Here is a 13555-nt window from a genome sequence, read left to right on the forward strand (position 1 = left end):
TATATATATATATATAATTAATAAATACAATTATAATTATAAATACTTTGCTGGATTCGAAGGTTAGCACTGTTTAATGTCAGGATGATGACTCAGCAGTTTTTAAGTTTCACTAAATACACAATGTATGTGTCACTTCAGAGGTGTTGAGTATTTCAGTGTTTAGATTGAATCATTTAATAAGTTTTTTTATAATAAGTGATTTATTGTTTGCTCTCTAGTCAATAGTTTAGCAGACTCGAGTACTGAGACTGATTTTTGCTTTTCTGCCCGCTGATATGTAGGTGATCAACAAATATGGCGACATGTACGGGGCTGAACGCATCGCCGAGCTTTTGGGTCTGGACAAAAACGCTCTGGACTTCGACCCCACTGTGGAAACTGTGGAAAAGGAAGCTTCTTTGCTTTCCTGGTGAGAACTCAGCCACACTGGATCTGGTATCTCAATACTTCAAACTTTAATAGTTTTATTTACAATTATTAAACTGTATCATTAAGTTATATTTTGTTCAGTATCTCAACCAAATGAATGAAACAAAAATTCCAAGATGTAACAAATATTTCCATCTTAAACTTGTGTTTTTAACTACTTCAATCTTAAACTAGAGATGTCCAATGTTGGCCTTAAAATGCAATATCGGAAATATCGAAATACGTGCATATTGTGTAAATGTTGTCATAACAACCAATTATATATTATACTCAAAACGACTAAATACAAGAGATGTCGTGTGTAGTTCTGCAGATATTTTTTATTTATTTGGCACAACTCGTCCCAAAGTTCCTTAAGGCTCTGGATGCTGTGGGGCTGTCCTGGCTGACACGTCACGGCAGCATGGCGTGGACATCGGGGACAGTCCCGCTGGACTGGCAGACTGGGGCGGTGGTTCCCCTTTTCAGAAAGGGGGACCAGAGGGTGTGCTTCAACTACTGAGGAATCACACTCCTCAGTCTCCCCGGAAAGGTCTATTCAGGGGTCCTGGAGAGGAGGATCCGCTGGATAGTCTAATCTCAGATTGGGGAGGAGCAGTGTGGTTTTTGTTCTGGTCGCGGAACAGGGACCAGGGATTGGGTCTCTGCTTTATGTGGATGACATGGTCTTGTTGGCTGAGACCATGGTCCTCAGCCGGAATAGGGTGGTTTTCCCTCTCTGGGTCGGGAATGAGGTCCTGCCTCAAGTGGAGGAGTTTAAATATCTCGGGGTCTTGTTCACGAGTGAGGGAAGGATGGAGCGTGAGACCGACAGACGGATCGGTGCGGCGTCTGCAGTAATGCAGACTCTGCGCCGGTCTGTCGTGGTGAAGGAGGAGCTGAGCCAGAAGGAAAAACTCTCGATTTACCAGTCGATCTACGTTCCTACCCTCACCTATGGTCATGAGCTGTGGGTCGTGACCGAAAGAACGAGATCTCGTATACAGGTGGCTGAAATGACTTTCCTCCACAGAGATAGGGTCCAGGAGGGGCTCAGAGTAGAGCCGCTGCTCTTCCGCATCGAGAGGAACCAGTTCAGGTGGCATTATGGAACATACTATACTTTGACATATAAAGACACATAACCTACTATGACGTCAATTATGACACATGCTATACAATGACTTTTATTACACACAAAACTATGTCGTAACACGTACTATACTATGACATTTTTAGATACAAAGTTTACTATGACATAGTATGACACATACACGCTATGACATTTTTTGACAAATACTATACTATAAAATTTTTGCACACATAATACTATTACGTTTTATGACACATACTATACTATGGCATTTATTACACACACTTTACTATGTCATGACAATTACTCTACTATGCTTTTTTTTTTTTACACATAACATAATATGTCTTGAGATACTATGCTGTCGTGACACATACTATGAGATTTTATGAAATACTATACTATGTCATGATACATACTATGACATTTTTGACACATACAATACTGTCGTGACATAGACTATACTATGAAATTTTTGACACATACTATACAATGTCATGACATACAATACTCTTTTGTGACATATGCAATACGATGACAGTTTTTGACACATACAGTACTATGTTGTGAAACATACTATACTTTGCAATTTTTTTTTTTTTTTACATTACTATGACTTTTTTTTTTACACATACGATGTATCATTTTATGACATATACACATACTATGTTGTGGCACATATACTATGACCTTTTTTGACACATACTATACTATGTCGTGACACATATAAGACAGTTTTTAACACATATACTATGACATTTTGTGACACATACAATACTCTATTTTTTGACACATGCTATACTATGACATTTTGTGGTAGACTATGGCATGACACCTACAATACTATGAAATTTTTTTTACCCATGCTATACTTTCATCACACTTACTATACTATGAAATTTTTGCACACATACAATACTATGACGTTTTATGACACATACTATACTATGGCTCAACACATCCTATACTCAGGAATATTTTGACGCATAGTATACTATGTCGTGACACATAGGATACGATGAACTTTTTTGACTGCTATACTTTTTCATGACACATACTATGCAATGTTTGACAAATACAAAACTATCACGTTTTATGACACATACTATACTATGAAATTTATTGACACATTGTATACAATGTCATTTTATGACACATACTACACTGACATCTTTTGACATACTATACTATGACATTTCATGAAACATACAATACTGTGGCGTGACACCTACTATTCTCTGCAATTTTTTGACACATACTATGCTGTGACACAAACATACTATACTTTGACATTTTATGACACATACTATAATATGAAATTTTTTGACACATGCTATACTATGACATTTTGTGGTAGACTACGGCATGACACATACTATAATATATTGTGAGATTTACAAGACTATATTTTTTGAGACACATTAAAATACTATGATATTTTTTGACACATACTATAAGATATGATGCCATTATGACATATGAGAACACATTAGCCCATCTGGTCCAAATTCAGCATGCATGAATGATTATTTAGTTAATCAGGTAGCTGATGTAAGCAGCTCCCCTGTGGTAAAACCTCTTTTTCTCATTGGCAGGTTGAGCTCCATCGATACAAAGTACTACATCTGGAAAATGGGCGTTGTTCTGACTGACAATGTAGGTTCAGTTCTTGTAAACCCCTTTTCGTGTGAAAGTGCATTTCTTTGGTGGAAACTGTTTAGAAAGTGATTTTGTAAGCTCCAACAGGGAGTTATGATGTTTTAATGTCACCGACTGTGTTCGCCGTCACTCTTGTGAATGAAAATTTTCTCATGAGTGAAATGAAAGGTTTCCTCCCTCCCTGCAGTCCTTCTTGTATCTGATCTGGTACACCACCACGTCCATCTTTGGACACTTCAACAACTTCTTCTTTGCTGCCCATCTGCTGGACATCGCCATGTGCTTCAAGACCCTTCGCACCATCTTGTCATCCGTCACTCATAATGGGAAGCAGGTGAGTATATCTACCAGCAGAGGGAGCCAGAGTACAAACAAAACACACACAATCCCAAGGGATTCATGTTTTTCTGTCTAGTTTATTCAACATTAAAGGCAAACACCTTCACTTTTCCAGTTACCAAGCTTTTACTTGCTTACTGGTTGCTGATATATAACAAGTTTATTACAAGGCTGGAAATCACTTTTCATCTTTAATTCCAGAGAATTGCATTTACATGTCGAGGAAATACACACTGGCATGGAAAAAAAACAAAGGCTGGTGCTCTGAAGTGCAAACAAGTTACAGGATATCAGGAAATGAAAAGGAAATAAGCAAACTTGGAAGGAAAAAGAATGAAGAGACATAGAATTGTTTTTTCATGCGGAAAGAAAACAAGACAGAAATGTTCATTTTTACCTCACCTGAATGAATTGCAAGAGAAACCATCAGGATTATGTAGAATTGTTAGACTGAGTGTAATGAAAACTAAAAACTAGTAAGCATACAGAGTGAGGAGAGGCTATTTTAAAAGGGAACTAAACTTACAGAAAAAAAAACACCTTTTTAAAGGCATCTTACTGTAAACATATCTTTGTGACAGTTCTAATGACAAGAGCATGAGATGATGGAGGTGTAATATCAAACATTAGCATAGTTTTGGATAAATGATTGTGCGGCGTGAATAAGAATAACCATATGACTCATGATTAATACTGCAGAGCCTGAAATCTGAGTTTAATTACCCTTTAAGTGTCTCATCTCCACATCTGAATGCTGCTTGACCAGCAGTCAATTCATTTTAATGTCATCCACATTTTGAGCCAGTTTCAACATAAAAAATCTGATGTGTGAATAAACGAAAGACTTGCAGCATAAATCTGCTGAAACAAAGAGTTGGAAGTGTTACATCATCAAGGGAGGAGAAAGCTCAGCAATACTTTAAGTTCTGAATACTGACTGGAAGGGAGGAAAAAGCAGAACTGTCGGGACCCTGAAAGGCCTGAAGTTTGAGATTAACGTCAAAAAAACAAAAATCTGCATGTTGTTAGTGTGGACAAAAGCTCCAAATATCCCCCTCAGAAACCTGCATATGCAGGAGAAAAGCACAATTAGCCAAGGTCAACTCTGTTAATATTGTTCCTGGGCTGCGTGTGTTTCCAGCTCGTCCTGACTGTGGGACTGCTGGCTGTGGTCGTCTACCTCTACACTGTGGTGGCCTTCAACTTCTTCAGGAAGTTCTACAACAAGAGTGAGGATGAAGACGCGCCAGACATGAAGTGTGATGACATGATGACGGTACGTCTGGAAACCTCTGAATCTGTTCATTATAGAAAAGAATAAGAACCCATCTAGCATTTACAAAGAGCAAATGTTTGGAGCTGAAATATTTTTTTCTTGAGGCTTTTTATTCTGAACGGGTGACTAATATTTCAGCCTGAAGGCCTTGATCAGAGAAGAAAGGCAGGATATGACAACTACACTTAGTGGAAGAGCTTTTCATCAGCAAACGCTTAAATATTTATCATTACGTTGCTCAAAAATGTTCTTTCACTGAAGTATTTACTGCCTATAAATAGACAACACTCTTCCTTCCTTACGAAGCACCAATTCAGTTTCTCGGAGCTTGACAATCATTTTTCTTGACTGTTTATTCAACGTCTTTTCCTCATGTAACAAACTAAAGCAGTTGTCTCCCTGCTGAATAAACTCCAACTGGCTTCTATATGTTTCCTCTCTCTGCTCTGCAGTGCTACTTGTTCCACATGTATGTGGGTGTGAGAGCTGGAGGAGGCATTGGAGACGAGCTGGAGGACCCAGCTGGAGATCCCTATGAGCTCTACCGCATCCTGTTTGACATCACCTTCTTCTTCTTTGTCATCGTCATCCTGCTGGCCATCATTCAGGGTGCATGTTGTTATTTATATTTGCCTCCATCTTGAAGCCTGACATACAACCGCTCCACAACAGTTGTTACAGTTTCTCATGCTCAGCATCTTTCTTGTTACCTTCCTTCAGGTTTGATCATTGATGCCTTTGGTGAGCTGAGAGACCAGCAGGAGCAGGTGAAGGAGGACATGGAGGTAATTCAATCCACTTTATGTCTACAGCACATTTTTATAAACAAACAGTTTCAAAATGCTGCACAAATAAAAAAGAAAAACAAAATACTAAACTAGGTAAGGGACACACACATTTGAGGCCCCTGTATGAAACTGTAATATGGTCAGATTCTCGCCAGACACCTTTTTGTTTTGTTTTTTTTTGTTAAGCCCAAGTGGCTAATCAGTCAATACGTGACAGCAGCTCGATGCATTTAGACAACCTCCTGAAGTTCAAACAGAGCATTAGCTATGAAGTCAGACAGGCTGGTCAGAAACTGCTGATATCTTCAGATTTTCACACAGAAAAACCGGTTCTCTGGATGAAAATAACTTGTAGGAGGCTCTTTGGAAATGATAGAAAAGTAACAGTAACTCATGTTAGTCCCAGTTACGACAAAGTGTGCAGAATAGCACACGCTGTCAGCGAAGAACAGGACCACCATTCACAGACAGAAGCTGCTTTTCAAGGACGTGGGGGTAAATAAAAAGTTACTGCTGTCTAAGAAACAACTGTACAGGCTCTTTCGAAAAGAAAACTTGGGTCGGTTTTAATAAATGATTTGGTGGGAGGAAAATATCAGAAGCTGCAGCATCATGTTATATTCCTTCTTCCAGACCAAATGCTTCATCTGTGGCATTGGGAATGACTACTTTGATCGAACGCCTCACGGATTTGAAACCCACACCTTGCAAGAGCACAACCTCGCCAACTACCTGTAAGTACGGCAGCAGACCAGTCACTATTCCATCTGACTTACAGTGTGAACATTTTTGTTTCCTTATGTGTGCAGATTCTTCCTGATGTACCTGATTAACAAGGATGAGACTGAACACACGGGTCAGGTATGCAACATGACTCTTAGTTTTAAAGCAGTCTAACAGCTCTCTGTGTGCATTCAGGAAAACCAGGAGACATTGTGACTTCAGTAGGTTTTACTTGTGCAACATTTCAACCCACTTGATGTGTTGCATAAGTGTAATTTAGTCGCAGAAACAAACAGTGTGTGGGTTTTTGCTTTGACATTCATATATTATCACAAATTTAGCAAAAACAATAAATGCAGAGGCCGTATTGATTTGACACACCAAACCTGCAGAGTTTAGTAACAACATTGTGAAACTCTCCACCTGCAGGAGTCGTATGTGTGGAAGATGTACCAGGAGAGATGCTGGGACTTCTTCCCCACTGGAGACTGCTTCCGTAAGCAATACGAGGACCAGCTGGGTTAGACGGGGTAACCTTACCCGGCACCCCAAACACCCCTCCCTACTTTCCATCAGACAGAGACACTGAACTTGCCTCCACCCTGTTAACAGAACCTGAACACGTGCTGTCATGTCATATAAACGCTGATAACTACAGAAAAAAAAACTAAAGATAATGATTTAGGTTTGTGCATTCGAAACCTTCTCTTCGTTGCCACAACGCCTCGTTTGCATATGATTCTGACTCACATTGCCTTTTCACTTGCTTAACCCCAACCAGTCGCACAAATTGTTGTGTTTAGGCATCCGATACGTGTGCGGGGTTAAAGCATGACAACTGAATGTTTGTATATGCACAACTTCTACATTAACACCAGGATGTTAGTGTCACTATCATACCAACTGAATGGATGTGTTTCTGCTAGAACTGATCTGCCTTTCAAAGCTTTTTCAAGTCCCTGAATTTACCGTGGTTCTTCCAGGACCAGAGTCGATTCACTTTAGGTGTTTATCAAATACCGACGTGCCTTTTGAGAAACTATGCAAAATAAATAAATAAATTCTGTTCCTCCCAGTGCTCTCGTTCTGGACTAGTTGCAAGCAGATTTACATCAAGTTAGTTTTGTGGCTTTTAAAGAAAAAAAAATTTGTTGTATAAAATCTAGATGATCATTGTGTAAATGTTGCTTAGTTTGGTTTTGTTCCTAAACTGTGGTGCCCTGCCCCCATGCACTTCTTTCCACAGTAGAAGAACCCCACACCAGAGAACTGCAAAACTTGGTTCCAACAACGGTAATCTGCTAACATATGGCCATTTTTACATATGTAGTAGCTTTTTCTCTTCAGGGGAGGAAATGAATAAAGTAACTGACGCAATAAACTGTGTGTGTCACCTGTAGCCTGTTTTGCTGTCTGTCGTTCCTTAGACGGGAACAGAGACTCCTTTCTAAAATGCTGAGGGGACATTTTGACACAATCTCACATCGTTCGGGATGTTCTGTCCTGTTTTTACACCTCTGAAACATGCCGTCTCCTTTCAGCCGGGAAAACAACTGGCAACCCAAAAAAGGAAAGAGGCTAGTATGAGACAAAGACGGTTGAAATGTAATACCAAAGGTCCAATGTATGCTCCCTCTGTGGCGGTCAGGAGATCATGCTGTCAAGCCAGTCTTCCAGGTCCTCCTCCGTCATCTCCTCTCTGACGGACGCAGACTTCGCAGGTGCAACGTCGTTGTCTTGCACCTTCGGCGGCACCTCCTTCACTTCCTCATGTGCTGCAGATAAATATAAAATGAACGTAAATTTTCCCAATTTACTTGATGTTTAGAGCTTCAACTTCTGAGAATCTGCATGTTCTTTGGTGGTGAGAAGATGCTTTTAACATACAGTAGCATCGAACTATGTCTACACATGTTCATACTGCTTTTTTTTTTTTTCCCAATTTCTAAAATATTCTCTAGAGAGTGTATACTTCTAAACACCTACTACTGAGTAAAACTAATGTTAACATGGTCTGAAGAGTTTTACAGATTCTTTTTTTGTCTTGTCCAGCATTTAAGCAGGCAAATTGGATTTTCTGGATGCTGTATTCTGCTGAGCAAATTAACTTTGCCAAGGGAAGCATCGTGGATATAATGCTCCCTTTGATATTCTGAATTTTATTTTTCTATTTATTTTGCACAATTGTTTGTATTTAAAAGTTTGTACCGCTGGACCGGACAGAAGAGGGACAGAAAGAGAATAGAAAAGAACACCTCGTAGAGAGAAAAAAAAGAAAGAATGAGAAAAAGAACAACCTACATACATTAGCATGTACATAAGCGCACATACACACCCGCTTACACAGACCCATACACCTATACACACTGGAGTCATGTTCTCCCTGTGGGAGGACGAAGCCATCAACTATCAGGAAAACCCAGAGTTCACAAGCTAAATCAGACACACAGGAAGAAAACCAGCCATTGTTAGTAAATAAACCTGCAGACGACTTAGTGACTGTGCCACATGGAGAACATACAGAGTGGAACGTGTTCAGAGAAGAGTGATCAGTGATTTACAGACTCTTTTTACATACCAGTTTATATGTAAACGTTTATGGATCTGGGTCCCACATATGACATGAATACCTTCAACTCCTACAAAAATAACCTACAAGTGGCTAAAAAGCAGAACCCGTGCACTCTTTCTGATTTAAGTGGACGTCTGTATAGTTGCAATCAACAGGAAGGACTAATCATGCAGCTTTTCTCTGCTAAAATGGCTAGCTTTAGATTAAAGCCTTTTTAAGTCTAACCAACAACAACCACCAGAAGAAGTGTTGCTTCTGACCTCTCTCCACATCTGCACCACTGATGGACTGCTTCTCTGCAACAACCGGGTCTGGTTTCTGTAAGCCGAGCAGCTGGTCCAGCTCTTCATCGCCATCGCCATCATCCGCCAACGGTGCAGCAGCTACTGAGGAACCCGCAGCCGCAGGGGCTTTGTGGCTGCTGGCAGGGTTTGTAAAGGTGGTAGAAGAAGGGGTGAATTTGGACGTTTTGGGTACTTCCTGTTTAGGTGTGAGGGCAACAGGCAGCTCTGCTGGTGTTGAGACCTGAAACATCACAACAGTGACACAGTTTGCATTAAAACCACAAACTGCAGCTTGTTTTTCTCTTTTCTAATTATAACTAACATGATGTCTCCATTTTGACAGATGTAGTTTTTGGTGGCATTTCTTAGATTAAAAGCTCTAGGCTTTATTACTATTACATCAGTTTGTTACTAGGAACCGAAAAATACCGAAAGTACTTCTTCTGATGAATAACTCAATACTAATGACAAATATATAAACATTGTTTGCATTAAAACAAAAAGGGAAAACAACATCTGACAAGAAAGCCTGACAAGATTTTCCTCTGACATCTATTGACCCCAGAAACACCAGGAGGTGCAGTCAAAGGTCATACCTGAACCAGCTCAGCCTCCAGGTTGAGCCTCTGATGTAAAGGCACTTGTTGAAGACTGTGGGCGAGAGCTGGAAGGTCCAAAAACACAGCTGACATCTGGACAGGGAACAAAAGGGGCTTAAACACCAGTTTTCAGGCAGCGTGAACAGAAATGTCTCTTTTCCAACGCTTTGCACCAGAAAAACAAGCTCCATGTTAAGTGCTGCTTACACACTGTTACATCAGAGTGCACATCCGCATGGAGCCTTATGTAATAACATACAGTACATACAGGAAAACTTCAGCATTTGTAATTTCAGATGAGTGATCGATGGAGAACTACTCCAACTTGTAATTGAAGAGAATCTTTTACTTAGTTCTAAATTGATTCTATCGAAGAACAGTCCATATCAATACTTTTACGCATATTCGACCATCTGTGTGTTCAGATGACCACAGTGCAGAAGACAGTTTATGCATATTCTGCAATTTCATTTCAGTAAAAATCATCATTGTTCATAAAAAGAGCTGCAAATTCTTTAAAAACTCATGTAAAACATTACAAAGCAGGGAAATAAGAGGGACCCTGGGTTCCTGTTGCCTCCACTTCACATCCCTGCTAAAGCTCCAGTTCTTTGCTTTGCTCCAAGTGAGAATTAACAACACCATCGCCTCTTTTTCTCTGCTACAGCCAGAGTTTTGGCAGTCAGAACAGAAGGAAGTGGCTCCAATTTAAGCCAAACCAGAGCTGGAACTTTAAAGAAATCCCAATAAGGCAATCAACAGCATCTCCATCATAGTTTAAAAACTTTTTGTTTCTCTTATTTGTGAGGTAAGAGTATGAGTTTAATTTTCCATTGTTTCCTGTATACATATAGTCTAGTCTAATAATAATATTTTTTTTTAAAAAAAAGGCCTGAAGCTGCAGTGGTGAGCACTGGGTTGGACAGATCTACCTGGCTTGTTGTGAATGGGTCCATCTCCCAGTCTTTCTCGTCTGAAAACCGGAACTGGGTGAATGAATCCCCTGAAAAAGAAAACATGTCTGTGAAGGTGTTTGTCTGGAAGGCAGGCAGAGACTGAACTGTTGACCAGCATGTGACACCGGCCTTTCAGAACATGAGCTGGCTGAGGGCTCTTGTGACTACAGACATTGAGGATGTTATTAATAAGCAGCAGACAGACATATTTCCGAAGCTAGACGCTGTATTAACTTGTGTTTTTTGGAGTGAGGTACGCGCTTGAAAAGCGAGGAGTGAAAACAACATCCAGCACAACAGGCACCAAGTGTCAGATGTGAAGCACCACTCATGGTTTTTGTGCATGCGGTTATCTCTGCAGTGCTGCAGGAGGATGTCACTTTGGGTGGAATAACACGGAGCTTTGGGGTATTTTTAGATAAACACCATGAGAGGCTGCCTTTGTTCAAAAGGAAAACTAAAAATCGTCGACTGTTAAAAGGCAGCATCCTTTCTTTCAGGTAGAAAAGAGTCAGGAAACCTTCCAAAAGGAACGATTAGAGACAAAACACTTGAAACAACTAGGAAGTAAAATGTTCAGAGGATAAAGATATGAAGGATTCCAGCATGAGGCCGCAGTCGCTAAAATCAGCACTGCCAGGCTTCACTGGCTGCATGTGGAACGTCGCAGGATTGGCTTAAACCAGATTCAGTCCAGAGATGTCAAATATGAGGTATTACAGATGGCAAAGCTGGGCTCGACAAGGTTTGTTAGAGAGGATTTTCTGAAAGCAGCATGGCAAAAAAAAGAGGGATTTTCCATTCCAGTTTCTCCACTTTTCTCCAGGAAAGACCGAAATAATCAAGACAAACTCATGAGTGTACGTATCTGTTAACAGAAGGATTAAGGAGCGCTCCAGTTCTTTACTTTAGAAAAACTCCTGAGATGCTTTCCCAGTATGTTTTGGCTCACAGTCCGTGTTTACTGGGACTCACCAGCCAATCAGCTTTCTTCCATTTTCTTAAATCCCAGCACAGTTTATTTCTGCACACTTCAGCATCGTCTGACTGCTTCTGTCTTGTGTCACATCAGTAAACACAGGTTAACCAGTGTCATCACACCACATCCCAGAGAGGACGATGCACACTTCCAACAGGGAGCTTCTTCACGTCTTCTCCAGATTTTTCCATCATTCTGGTTCTTTTTATCTGCTGTTTCAGAACTGGCTTTGTTTTAACCTTTTATTTGCTTTAATGAAGATTTGGTTTGAACAAATCCAGTGAGTGGAACATCAATCCCAAAACCAGAATCCTGCTGCCGTCCTGTCAAAGAGCTACAAACCCTTCAAACTCCAAGCTGTTTGTTCTGTAAAAACAAATGTTGAAGCTTAACCCTTTAAAGCGGTCGGCATAGCAACCGCACTTTCAGGACAGCCTCAGTTGTCGGATTATGATGTATAAATACATATAAGCACCATAAAGGCCAACCTTTCAGAAAACACAAAGATAAACAATGACAAAGCCTTTTTTCACAAAACCAACAACAATCCCGTTTGTTTTTGGCACCACTGTCCATCTAAAACACCGTCGCTTTGGCTCATTTCAAACAGCTGCATAACTTTGTGGTCACTTGTTAATCTTAAACTGCTCCTGGTTGGACATTACTGATAATTTATCCCACTTAACTGTGTGACTGGTCGAAAAAATGGATTCATCATAATTTTTACATCAAAACAGAGGTCTCTTAGCAACACAGTAGTCATAGCAATTTTTGGGGGGGATTGGAAACCTGCTGGATGGCATAGAAATGCCTGGAAATCTTTTGTAGATCACCTATTTATCACAATTCACCCCACAGAGATACACACCGCTGTTCCAGGGTAATTGTTGACCATAGAAGCGAAAGCATTCGGGAATGGCGCCAATCAGGTGGAGTTTTAAGGGTTAACGAACTAATTAACTCACCGGCTGCCAGACATTATTGTATGTGTGTGTTTTGGAGCATTCTTGGCTCATCTTTTGGGACTACGATATGTGGAGGGCCGATTTGGCCGGCTGCATGCTCGGGGGGCACATTTTGGAGGAGTTTCAACGCACGGCCGGCCAAACCGCCTTTCCATAAACAGAAACCATAAAAACTGCAAAAGATTCCTTTGGCAGCCAACAAGTTAAACGTAAAATTTCTTCTTTTTTTTTTCCCGACAGATAAAAAACAGACTTCAGAAAACATCCAGGCACCTTATTCCTCTTTGTCTCTTAAACTTTCAGAACCCTTTCATACATATATATTGCTGCTACTTTCCAACATTTCAGATGCCATTTTTATTTGATTACTCCTTTCATCAGCAGAAAGCCAAACCAATCATTGTTTCCAGATCAAAGCAGCCTGATGTTCGACATGAATCCGGTCCTGCGGCTCTGACTCATCTCACAGGCCAACACAAAGAATCTGCCTCACACAGATGGACGGTCAGTGGGAGATCTGACAGCGAAGCTGCCGTCGGTCGCACACTCACACTCTGTGCATTGTGTTACAGACGCTCCTTCGTGTGCAGCCGTCAGCGCCATCTGCAGATCTCCATGACTGCTCGGGCTGCAGGAGAAGTGATGGAGGTCAACAAGGAGAATCTGCGGGAGGGGTTTCTACTCTGGGATGAGGCGTCGATTTAAGAAAAGGCAAAGGAAAGACTGTTTACATAAAGGAGCTTTATGGAGGATAGAATGACTGCGAGGCAGTCGGATGAGAGCGGAACGGGAATGTCAGCTTTAAGTGACAGCTGGGATGGTTTATTTCTTTATGTTGGGTCACGTGGGTGTTCGATATCAGCAAGATCGACTGAGTTCTCCCCTTACAGGAAAAGATTAAAGCACATCAT

The 13555-nt window shown here is 40.6% G+C and overlaps 2 protein-coding genes across 2 annotated transcripts; one reads left to right on the forward strand and one right to left on the reverse strand.

The window, feature by feature from the left end:
- The first annotated feature begins 288 nt into the window (after positions 1 to 288).
- On the forward strand, positions 289 to 7688 carry LOC306774284 (ryanodine receptor 3-like). Its single transcript, XM_079264284.1, has 9 exons — positions 289 to 412; positions 3100 to 3160; positions 3351 to 3497; positions 4644 to 4778; positions 5231 to 5387; positions 5499 to 5563; positions 6200 to 6300; positions 6376 to 6427; positions 6719 to 7688. Exons 1-9 carry the CDS (start codon positions 306 to 308, stop codon positions 6812 to 6814), a joined length of 921 nt encoding a protein of 306 aa, XP_079120410.1. The 5' UTR covers positions 289 to 305; the 3' UTR covers positions 6815 to 7688.
- Positions 7689 to 7836: 148 nt separating this feature from the next.
- Positions 7837 to 13272, reverse strand: LOC306774283 (cell death regulator Aven-like; the record flags this gene model as incomplete). Its single annotated transcript, XM_079264283.1, has 5 exons — positions 7837 to 8064; positions 9122 to 9386; positions 9742 to 9837; positions 10677 to 10781; positions 13167 to 13272. Coding segments are annotated over 5 exons (703 nt in total), but the record flags the coding sequence as incomplete, so codon positions are not given.
- Positions 13273 to 13555: the final 283 nt, after the last annotated feature.

The sequence above is a fragment of the Telmatherina bonti genome (assembly GCF_933228915.1).
Source record: "Telmatherina bonti genome assembly, contig: scaffold_270, whole genome shotgun sequence".
Lineage (NCBI taxonomy): Eukaryota > Metazoa > Chordata > Actinopteri > Atheriniformes > Telmatherinidae > Telmatherina > Telmatherina bonti.

Bases quoted from the DNA above. Each gene is read 5' to 3' on its own strand.
- LOC306774284 (XM_079264284.1), top strand. From the start codon at position 306: ATGTACGGGGCTGAACGCATCGCCGAGCTTTTGGGTCTGGACAAAAAC. The intron at 5,564-6,199 runs GTAATTCAATCC...TCCTTCTTCCAG, and splicing joins AGGTGAAGGAGGACATGGAG to ACCAAATGCTTCATCTGTGG. The intron at 6,428-6,718 runs GTATGCAACATG...CTCCACCTGCAG, and splicing joins AGACTGAACACACGGGTCAG to GAGTCGTATGTGTGGAAGAT.